This window comes from Protopterus annectens, chromosome 10.part0 (assembly GCF_019279795.1).
Source record: "Protopterus annectens isolate FY-2018-M chromosome 10.part0, PAN1.0, whole genome shotgun sequence".
NCBI lineage: Eukaryota > Metazoa > Chordata > Ceratodontiformes > Protopteridae > Protopterus > Protopterus annectens.
This window is the reverse complement of record NC_056744.1, coordinates 481,591,010-481,603,660: the sequence shown is the minus strand read 5'-3', so window position 1 is coordinate 481,603,660 and position 12,651 is coordinate 481,591,010. Positions and strand designations below refer to the sequence as shown.

The 12,651-nt window shown below is 36.1% G+C and overlaps 1 protein-coding gene across 2 annotated transcripts in view; it reads right to left on the bottom strand.

The window, feature by feature from the left end:
- DDR2 (discoidin domain receptor tyrosine kinase 2) overlaps window positions 1–12,651 on the bottom strand; it is a 1,067,915-nt gene that overhangs the window by 325,865 nt on the left and 729,399 nt on the right. For both annotated transcript variants that reach the window (XM_044085379.1, XM_044085380.1), the window contains one exon: window positions 9,599–9,746. In XM_044085379.1, the coding sequence (XP_043941314.1) occupies window positions 9,599–9,746 (148 nt within the window). The remainder of the gene's footprint in view (window positions 1–9,598; window positions 9,747–12,651) is intronic.

Sequence of the window (12,651 nt, the reverse complement as noted above, 5' to 3'; positions counted from 1 at the left end):
GATAATGACCTTGAACTCCTCCACATCCAGCTTATTGTCAAAAAAGCCTTATTATATTATAACTAACTACAGGACCTCCTGTATGCCACCCTTGGCCCGTACCTCCTACCTAAGTCATATGGAGTCTCTGTGCATTAAGGCAAACACAATTCTCCTAGAGAGAGTTGCATTAACTTCCAGCTCCATAAACTGAGATAGTTATACATTCTTAAATATACATAACTAGAGATTTCTGGATATCATCAATACAATCTCCATAGACCAATTAGTCTACACCCCAACTGGGTGATAAAATCCTGAACTTGGTCCTTACCAATATGGGACTGCTTTCTTCCCTACCAATTGTAGCTTCCAGTGGTGGATATAGGAATTTGCAGGAGGGTGAGGTTGGGGGGAGGCGCGCATTTGGAAAGTAGACCAATAGAAATTGGGTGGTGATAAACACAGATGATCTTAGATGAAATAGTGTCCTAGACAAAGGGTCCTGATTCCCAGTTCCCTGCATTTTGACCTCCATGCACCATTCAGATGACTTTTTCCTACCTATTGTCATATTTTTGTGTTATTCTTCATCTTTATTTCCTGCATCCTTTCAACATGCTCTAAGTGGCAAAGAGTGTATTATAATTATTGTTGAATAAATAAGTGAATTAAGATGGGGGTCTGGGGCTTGCAGGCCGTTAGAAGCCACAGTATTTCAAATGCTTTTGGGTGCATTTTAGAGCTTTTTTCCAACCTTTTGATCAAATGATTGCCCGGGGGGAAACACATTTAACTATATATATTCAGTCTTATTATTTTCTTTCAAGGCTGAATTAAGTGATACCTAACAAAACAAGCAATTTACAAACTGAGGAGACAAAGGCTTGTGAGGATATAGAAATCATATATATGTATAGTGCCTGCCACAAACAAAAATAAATAAATAAATAAATAAATAAATAATCACCTTTTGAGTAGCCCTGATTTTAAACTGGGATGAAAGTCAAGGCAAAAATGGTCATAGTCTTACATTTCAAGTGGCTGCTGTCATGAATATACACAGTCTGCCTCCTCATTAGTCAAAACGCACCATAACATGTATATACACATGTCTCTCAGTTAGGCATCAACCGGTATGTTTCCAGATGGGTAGCTAACTGGCTCACTGATAGAACCCGCTCAGTCAAAGTAGGGGAAGCCACCTCTAGTAGTAGACCCGTAACAAGCAGTTTAGCCCAAGGATTGGTCTTAGGCCTCTACTGTTTGGGGTATACTTTTCTGAGGTGCAAGCCAAAACCAGTGGTCTGTGGCTGACCAAGTTTGCAGATGACTGCAAGCTAGGCGCTGCCTTAAATTTCCCTAGTGACGTGAACATCCTCCAAGAGGGCCTTAACCAAACTATTGACTGGTGCCAGAAGCATGGCCTCAAACTGAATGCCAAGAAATGCATCATTATCCCCTTTGGGGAAAATATCATCCTCACTAATTATCACATTAATAACAATGTACTAAGCATGCAATAAGTCATGAGGGACTTGGGCACCCAGGTTGATAGCAATCTGACTTTTCACCACCACATTGCCTCCATTGTACAGAAAGCTTTCTTCATGGTGCACCTCATAAATAAGGGTATTTCATCCAGGAACAAGGAGATCATAACATCCCTGTATGCCTCCCTTATCAGGCCCATTATTGAGTACAATGCCAAGCACATGCAGCAGTTGGAGAGACCACAGAGGTTCCTGACAAGGAAAATCCAGGGTCTCAAGCACCTATCCTACAGATATAGGGTAAAATCCCTGTCCCTCTACTCAGTTTCATACAGACTGCTCAGAGATAACCTGTGTCTGGCATACAAGGCCATTTCAGACCCAGCCTTGATGGAGTTGCTGCATATCCGTAAGACAAACTCCACTCATGCAACCGCACACAAAGCCTTAACCTGGTCTGTGACATTAATAGAACTTGTTGTTGGGATTGATTTGTGTCCCGAAGACTACCCCATCTGTGGAATACACTCCCTCTCCATGTCAAGCAGAGTACCTCTCTATCCCTGTTTAAGGGGAACTTGGACGACTGGATGGGAAACAGAAAATACACTCCTGGGATCCCACCTGTGTCCCTGCTGGACAGGGGAAACAGGTGCTGACTCTGACAGAACATGGGTGAAATTCTTGGCTAGGCTTATAAAGGCCTCCAGCCCAATAGCCTAGTATCATCCTATGAACCTATGAACCCAAGAACAACTATACTGTGCACACATAGCGGCAGTCCCCTAACTTGTTTTTTAGTTCTTTATCAGTTGATTTGTCCTTCTGTTATTTATTTATTTATTTTTTATTTATTCACATTTGAGTATCAGGAGAGTCAGACTGGGTAGAAGACTATTTTCATAGGAAGCCCAGGGAGAAAAGCGCCAAATTTTTACAAAACTTTTTAAGAACAATAATTTTATTATCTTCAAAAATAAAACAAAAACATTTTCAGTTTAAATAATTATAACAAATTAGAAATAGTATAAAAATATTGGTTAAGGTACTCACTGCATTCTTTTTTCCCCACATCTTTCTTAACAATAAGGAAAAAATAAGGGTCACAATATACATCTGCTAAAAATACCTTTAAAGGACAGGGAATTTGTATGACAAGACAACACTGAAACATAAAGTTTCTGTACAATGGTGAAAAGATGACTGTACCCATTAATCTGAGAGCAAACCTGAACCACAGTATACAACACATATTTGTATGCACACACACGCACACACACACACACACACACACACACACACACACACACACACACACACACACACACACACGTATACAGACCCATAGTATAAACACACACAGTACATACAGAAATCACCAATACAGAAAGGATCTCAGAGAGGCAGACAGCAGTAGCCAGGAAGGCATGAATGTATAAGGCATGAAGGTATTTTTATCAGATGTTGTATATTGTATAGACTACTTAGAGGTGACCTGTGCCTTGCATACTGAGCAACTTCTGGTCCTATTTTAATGGAAATGCTGCACATTCATAAGTCAAATGGCACACAATTCACTTGCTCTAGGGACCTTAACCTAGCATGTGACATCAACAGAACGTACTGAAGAGACAGATATGTCTCCCAGAGGTTGCCTCGCTTCTGGGACAAACTTCCAATACAGGTTAAACAGAGCCTTTCATCAACCCTTTTTAAGTACAAGTTGGATGATTGGATGGGAAACCGCAAATTCATCCCAGGGGCTTCACCTGTGTCCCTCTTGGATAGGGGCAGTTGGTACTGATTTAGATCTGCTTATAACATAGACCACATCTCTAGAATCATAAAGGAACAAGGGTTGAACCTGGCTAGGCTTGTAAGGACCCTAGTGCCATTAACCTACCAACCTTCTATGAACCTATGAGCATATGAAGAAAGGTTATGAAAGCCTGGCAGTCAAGTGTATTCCAAGCTAAGTTTGTGCTGCCTTATCCCTGGGAGTTTTTACTTACTGCATGAGTAACTTCAGCTTATGTGCAATCCTCCTCCTTCCTCCTTTGTTTATCCTTTATATTTCCCCTTCTACTGTGCAATTACCAATGGCTTATAACACAAACACAGGAGTGGTTAAATATATCAGAATAGTGACTATGGTTCAAACTATAAGTCACCCAGAGAGAGATCTATGCACCTGAATGAGAATAAACATTTGGGCGCCCATGCACCTAAAAGATCACTATGGAATGTAGCAATTAATAACGATGGGGTCAAAGAGCAACTACTGCAAGGAAAAAAAAAAAACAACCTGAGTACAAATCTATTGTAGTTCTGAAGCAATCTCTCTCTCAACAGCATTTGCAAAGTCTGAAAATGTACCACCAATGTACCATTTCGGTGGTACATTTTTCAAGTCTCAAGATTTGCTGAGCTTTCTTTTTTCTCCTTTTTTTTTGCACATAAGTCAAGGTAGCAAAAGAAGGAGGTGCATGCCCTGCGCCAAATCCTAAATCTACCACTGGCTTCCTCCTTGAACAAATCAAACCACAAGTCAATTACATTCGCTAAAGGCTGGAGCTGGGATCATCTTCCACTACTTCAGTATTCAGAGATTATGCCAAGGCTAACCTACTAAAACTGAATAATGACCTTGCTAAATTCAAAAGCACCTTCCAGCTTGATGACTTCACTGTTTATGTGGAATCATTCACTGCCAAATTCTATGCACATGTAAATAGCTGCACAGATGCCATCTGTCCTCCTCAGAGGTAAATACAATGCCAAATTAAAAAATAACCCTCTGCGTTGGAACCTAGATATAACCAGGTTCTATAATAAATGAAAACAAAAACACTGGCAAAAATAGATCCAATCCTCTAGATGAGAAAAACTCTCTTGATAAAATAAACAAAGAAATCTAGACCCTAATCCAGATATGACGTAAAAATAGCCACCTAGGCAAAGGATAACCACAAAGATGTCTTGAATTATGTTAACAATGTTAGAAACAATGCCCAGCACTGTGCAAAGGTAACTGTAAATGATTTAATGTAATCAGACTCAGAGGACATAGCCAATCTACTAGCAGACAAATTTAGTTAAAATTTCACCCCTATAGTGTTCTCAGATTGCATACCCACACATACACCACCCTCTAGTCTCTCAAAAACAAGTTCTCAAGGTGCTATTTAAGGCCATCTTTCTGTCTGATCCTCTGCAGAAGCTGTTCAATATCAGACTCGGAATATGCTTTCTTGCAAATGAATGGAGGCCAGCAAAAGTCATTCCCATGCACTAACAAGGGTCTTCAATGGACATGGGTAATTATAGACATATAAGCCTGGCAAGTCTCATCTGTAAGGCCATGGCAAGCATCATTATGGAATTAATATATAAGAATATATGCAACCTACAGACTCTAAATCCAACCCGGTTCAGATTTGTCAGTGGCTGGTCCTGCCTACTTAATCTGGTAAACTTCTTCAAAGAGTTACTGAAGATTGAATTATGGCAAAACAGTGCACATCACATATCTAGGCTTTGTGATAGCATTCTGTGTCATTCCACACTCATGTATGGTAGACAAACTCTCCCATATAAGTGTCAATCCCTATGTAACTAATTGGATAGCAAATTGGCTCACAAATAGAACCCATAAAGTTAAGGTGGTTGACTCTTACTCTTCCAAAATACCTTCAGTCGTTGAGCCACTCTTATTTGGCATTTATTTCTCAGAGATCAAAGCTAATGTTAAGGTTTTGTAGCAGACCAAGTTTGCAGATGATTCCACCATTGTTGCCATCAAAATCCTGCAAGATTACCTGCCTCAAACAATTAGCTAGAATCAAAATGATAGACTGAAACTTAATGCCAAGAACTGTACAATAATTTCCTATGGCAGGCATGACTTCCCTTGTAATTATCACATTGACTGCACACCTCAAAATTGATCCCATAGTTATGGATCTGGAAACCTATGTTGACAATGAACTGTCCTTTAATCACCATGTATCCACTGTTTTAAGGAAGTCTTTTTTCATAGCACAGATTATATCTAATGATATTGCATCTAGATTTGGGGAAGTAATCAATCATTCCACTGTTCTCTGTACTCATTAGGCCAATCACTCAGTATAAATCTCCTTTCAGTATGTACCTGTCCAAACACTAGTCACAGCTGGAGTGACCATAATGCTTTCTCACACTTTCTCATTAAAACAATCAAAAACCTAAATGATAAAACTATGCAGACCATCTCAAAGCCTTGCCCCTCTTCTCATTATCATTCAGACTGCTGAGAGGCTACTTATTCCTTATGTATAGAGTTTCAACAGACCCTGTTCTGTCAGACTTATTATACATTTATAAGTCTATTGGAATCATACACACCTGCTTAAGGGATCTCAATATTTTTTTGCAAAATAAATATAACATGTCTGAGGGATACGCTTGTATAACAGAATAACACTTAATGAAAATATCTTCAATTCCACAAACAGCAAACTTCTTTTACTCTATTCAAATAAAGGATGAATAAATGGGTAACCAGAAATTCACCCCCAGTTTGGCACCCCTGTCACTCATAGATAGGGGAAACATTTAAATGTCCCAGCATATCCTTGTTTGGGCCATTGCGGGCAAAATATATGGGATAAAAAATAAAATGGGAATGTAGGGCTAGGTTTTCTCACAGATCAATAACCTAGTAAGTACCTATGAATCTATGAAGATTGACTATACAAAATGGCCCACTACTGGCAGAAGAAAAAAGTAGTCCACAAACATCACAAAAACTGACAGGCCAAGAAAGAGGCATAGAGATGACAAAGTGGACTGTTGAGGATAAGAACAAAATTATATATTGTTATTATCACACAAAAGCCCACATTTCTAGACAGAGGATATTTGGGAAGAAAAATCAGAGGAAAGAAAATGTTTGCACAAGAAAAACTGTCCAAAGTTACATACAAAAAATTATGTTCTTTAACAGAATAGATCAACAAAATCACTATACAGACCAAGAAACACTGGGCTATCTGGAAAAAGAAACAACAGAAGAAGTGAGAAAGTGTAAAGAACAAAATCAGAGCTTTTTGAAAGTTAAAAAAAGAAACACAGACACGGGAAAGAAAAAAAAAAGATCTGATACGGTGCCATATGTTTGCAAAGGAGAAAGCCAAACTTAATAATACAAACATGCAGCTCCAAATATAGTTGAAGAGAAATACTGACAGAGGCACCTGGATATAGAACATTTCACAGTACAAAAATAAGATTAGAAAGGGGAATGCAGAAAAGAGGATTTGTGAAACAGAAGTCAAACAAATAGACATTGAAGTGGACTATCTGAACAGTGAAGGTTTTAATGTGGAGACTCCAACACAGGCACTGTTGCAACATGGTAGAACAATGGGTCCGCAGCTTAAGGAGCAACAGATGAAGTGGGAGGTATCTGAAGAAGATTTGCCATATGGTGATGCTCTGGAACCTTCTGTGGAAGGCATGTATGAAAGTCCAATTGAAGCTGCAAAGCAAGGGAAGGAACAGGAAACACTGGCAACTCTGACTCAGGTAATGTTGTCCCCTGATGGGACAATGAGTTGCCATATGAAGGCGCAGCAGATGATGCAGGATGCATCTGAATAGGAAGAAAAGCGAAAGCAAAGGAAAAGTTCTCAGTCCAGAAGAAAATGATCTAAGGGAAGACCTGTTTGATTTAATAGAAATGGATAAACGTATTAAGCTAGATGAAAGAAATTGTTCACAGAAAGTAAATAAGACCCATAATGTTAGAAGATTGGTGAAATGGATGAACACAGCAATCAAGAATATTTAAGAGAATTTCATGTGATATAACAGAAATGAATGTGATATATTACTGTGCAGCTGAATTAGGAATGGATAAAGTGTTACCACAAAAAAACATAGAGTTACCAAAGAAAGGAAGGGAAGAAGGAGAATCATAGAAATATGAAACAAAGACAACTATAAAGCAACATTTAATATATTTCAAATTAATAGAAAATATATATATATATATATATATATATATATATATATATAATACATAATTTATAAAATATATAAATATAAATATATAAATACTGAATGATGCAAGATCAACTCAACTATACAATAGACAGACAAATAAAATCAGTATATCTATTCATATATTTATATTTATATATTTTTAACATAAATTATGTATTATATTATATATATATATATATATATATATATATATATATATATATATATATATTTTTTCTATTAATTTGAAATATGTACATATTTAAATGATGAATAATTCATTGATTGTTTAATTGTTTAATTAATTATTTAATTACAATAATGAAGTGGATGTTTGACACTATTTATTTTATCTTTTACTGAGGACTCTTCAGCTGGAGTTGGTCTTTCTTTGTTTTTGACAACTATAAAGCAATTAAGACAAGAATTGGAACTGTTAGAAGAATATAGAAAAGAGAACAGATCATCAAAAATATTTAGAAAGATCAATGTGATAAAAGCAACACACAGTATTAAAACAAACCAGGATTCACTACTTCCAATAATAAACTAAAAATATAAACACAAGCTGAAAAACTTAGAGGATAGGCAGATATATAAAAAGGGAAAGTACATATAAGTAATTCATTAATGACCAAAAACGTTTTGTAGAAAATTTGGGAAACAAAACAAACAGAATAGAAACACCACCAAAATAAGAAGTAGCTACATTTTGAAGTATCTATGAAGATACTGTTGAACATAAAAAAGTTGCTGAATGGATAGAAAAAAAAATAGTAAGACATTTGAAATGTAGAGGATAAGAAATAGGATGAAATGACAACCAGTGAAACTGAGACAAAGTTAAAAAAAGAGCTCCTGACTGAAAAACCCTGGGCCCAGATTCAGTACCTGACTTCAGGAAAAATGATAACTCCTCTTTAAGAGGTAACCTGCAAGCCATCTTAAGAACTATAGACCAATAGCTTACCTTCCCGTAATATACAAACTATATACTAGAACTGATGCAGACAAAGTTTATAGTCATTTAGAAAAAAATCCATTGCGGCAATAGAATGAGAAGGTAATAAAAGAAAGTCATATAGAACAAAGGATCATTTGTTGCTAAATAAAGCCATAATAGAAAGTTGTAAAAAGGATAAGAATCTAAGTATGACACGGGCAGATTATAAAAAACATTTGGAAGTATCCCACATTCATGGATAATTGAATGCTTACAGATGTATAAGATATACCCTACATTGATCAGTTTACATGACATTGACCAAGAAACAGTGGCAAATCAGTTTGCAGTTGAAGCATGTCAAGGGCAAGTTATCCTAGGTATAAAAATTTAAAGGGGGATGTTCAAGGATGATTCTTTGTCACTCCTGTTGTTTTGTTTTACCCTTAACTCATTACACTCAACAGATTAGAATGCTGTTACAGTTTGGCTCTGAGAAACTAACCTTGTTTAAAGATTTTTAATCTACTTTTTGTAGATCACTTAAAATTGTACAGCTCATCAGAAGAGGGGTTGAATGTGCAATTACTTATGATTAAAACTTCTTCAGCTGATATAAGAATGATATTTGGTCTTGATAAATGTGCAAAAGGAACACACACACAAAAAAGGAAAGCTACAACACCAAGAAGATATCAGTCTGGGATGGAAATGCGATATTAATGAACTTAATCAAGAGGGAGTGTATAAATATTTGGGAACAGATGAAGGGCTGAGAATAAAACATGAACAAATGAAAACATGTATATATGTATATAGATAGACAGATATAAAGATACAGACAGATATAAAATGTTGTAAAAACCACTGAACTGTCCTTAACTATGGCTGTAATTCTCTGTAGTGGCTACCCTTAATGCCCAATTAGGGAGTGATGCAGTACTACTTTAAATTTCAAGATGAGCAGAAGTAGGACAGACTAATGAGAATGCTGGAAACACCTAACTACAATCAAGACAAGTGCACATTACATTTTGTTTGCATTGTAAAACGTGAGTTACTCGTTACTTGCTCTGACAAAACAGTCCTAAGCTCATGTAACTTTTTACTGATGATATTTTATACACTTTCATTTGAAATTTAACACCTCACTTACCTAACCATTCACATCCATATAGCTCCACTCTCATACAGACATTTATGAAGTAATCTGTGACTGGAATGAACCGGATGAACCTGGCTATGATAGGTGGTTCCAGATCCTTTACAATTATGTCATATGCATTGGCATTTCCTTCAATGATCTGTAAAATAAAAAGAATGCTCATCAAAGTTGTAAATTGAAGTATGACATGAAGTTAATTCAGGTACAAGTATCTCTTCTTTTTATATATAATCTATTATGCTACGCCCTTACATGTGATGCCTTTAAAAGCACTGTGATAGCAGCCATATCCCTAATTAAATGCAAGTTAATTTAAATAGGTTGTAAACTGTCAGTGCAAAACAAATATAGATTATGGTTTGCAATACGCTTCAAATTTAATATCCTGGGACAGTCAGAATAAAATTGTTTCATAAACCTCCTGGGCTTAATGATTCTATTAATATAAAATGCTTTCTGTTAGCACAAAAAATGTGAAATGATTTGTGTTGTTCAAAAGTTTTTTTCTAACCAAACAATGCATAGAGCATTCAGTGGTATAATTTTGATGCATTTATTGCTTCATAGAGTTTTACTGCATGAGTACATTACTTGTTTCATTTTAAATGTTAGGTCTGATTATGCATTTTTTATCTCTGAAGAAGTTCAAGGCTACATTAAATGAACAAAAGTGCATAGTTAATCTAGACCAGTGTTGGAGAGTATTTCTTTTACTGGCTTTAGTGGAATTGTTTGTTGTTTTGTGATTTTATTTATCTGCCGCTTTGGTTGTTTTTCATAAATACAACCTCAATAGTTTTGCCAGATTTTCACTATGTTAATTTCAATAAGCAGTTCTATTTATTATATTATGAAATAATTATCATTTTTATGTATGCAGAACTCTTCCAGATGATATCTGTACAATGACAACATCACTGTGCTACTTTCTCTCTACAAGGATCCCTTGAGTGAGAATGGGACCATGCCATCTCTAAAACATAAAACCTATCTGTGTATTCGTCTGATGATTCCATGACTAAAGTTGTTAGAACCACCAGACTTCTTTGACTGACCACTGATAATCGGCTCTGCTGTTTTTACCATAATAAGGACTTTGACTGTCTGCTGCACTGACATTATCTCCTTTCATCTCTTCTCTAATCTATACATTTATTTAGAAACCTTTCTCTTTTTCTCAGACTAGACCAAGTTTATAAGAGTCAACAGGTGCGAACATCTCTGACTTTTAATGGTATTGGTACCATATGTCATTAGGCTGCCAGAGTTATTTGCACTTGAATCAACCTTTTATTAAAGATGCTCTAGTACATATTAATGCATGGGATAGATAGAAATTGCTGAAATACTTAAAGCTGAACCAACAAAAGGCTGCTTTTCATATAGATCTTGATTAGATAGATACATCAAAAGCTCATAATTTCATATGGCAAAAGTTATGAACATATATTAGCAAATGCGCATAATCACCTTGGGTGTCCTGTAAAATCTTTGATTAAAATGAACACCAGTAATTAGCTATTTTGACCACTAAATGTCATTTACTATTATAAAATCCTAAGTATTAATACTTTGTGCCTTTTTGTTACAATTTATTATAGTAATAATAGATGTCATTATAAAAATATACATATTTTTCATATATATATATATATATATATATATATATACACATATACATACACACACACACACACACACACACACACACACACACACACACACACACACACACACACATGCATCTATCTATATATATTTTGAACACTGGCTCTAGGTGATGGTTACTTTTGAAGTGACACTTTATCTGTGAAAATAGCAAAAGGGGGTTATGGATATGTGTGTATGTGTGTGTGTGCATTTATTTATGATTAGAATGAGTTGCTTTTCAGTGAATGAATGCTATATATACATATATAGTTGCAATTCATTTTGAGTGTTACTTTTGTCAAATACAGATTTAGCTGCACCTATAGTCAGCTTATGGTTTTGTCAATTAAATGCTATAGTTGCACACAGTCGAATGCAGCATGGATGTTTGCATGATGTGTATGTGTGTGTGTGTGTATATATATATATATATATATATATATATATATGTGTGTGTGTGTGTGTGTGTGTGTGTGTGTGTGTGTTTCTTGTAGGTGGAGGTGGAGATTGCAGTCAGGTAGTGTTATTCATTTTGTTGGTAATGTGCAAAGTGGTTTGGTATCAGATTGATCTAAGCTAGTAGGTTTGTTTTTAATAGGTCGTGTAGAAATTATATTGTGACAAGTTTAATTTAGAATTATTAGTGTAGCAAAATAAATTTTTCATATACTGTAGATGCAATGAAATATGCCGACAATATAACATATATTTATACAGGTTCATAGGAGATTATTAGGCTATCAGCTAAGAACCCTCACAAGCCTAGCCATTATTACCCAAATTTTACCTGATTTTCAATCTCTAAGGGCTAGAGGATGGCTTAGGTTTGTGCCTATGCCTTTGAATATTTTACAGACTGCTCCATCCATAAGGGACATGAGAGCCACCCCATGAGTGAATTTATGATTCTCCATCCATCGATCCAAACAGCGTTTGAAGAGATTCAGGGAAGGGGTCTGCTTTACGTGAATAGGAAGTCTGTTCCAGAGAAGGGGTAATCTCTGAGACACATATCTGTCTCTCCAGACTGTTATGTTTGTGTCACAGAGCAGGTTTATACCCCTAGATCAGGTGACCCTCATGCAGTTTATCTTACAAATGTGTAACAGTTCCATCAGGACTGGATTTGTCAGTGCCTTGTAGCTTAGGCATAAATCACCCCTTAATAGTCAGTAGGAGGTATAGTAAAGGGATAGGGCTTTTAGCCTGTTCACATAGGACATGTTGTTTACACTTTGTATTTTTTTTGTAAGGAACCTCTGTGGCTGCTCCAGATGTTGCAAGTGCCTGGTCAAATACATGCCAAAAGGTGCATTGAACTTGATTATTGGTCTGAGGAGGGCTGAGTACAGTGGGACTATAACTTCGTTGGATCTGGATGCTATGCCTTTATT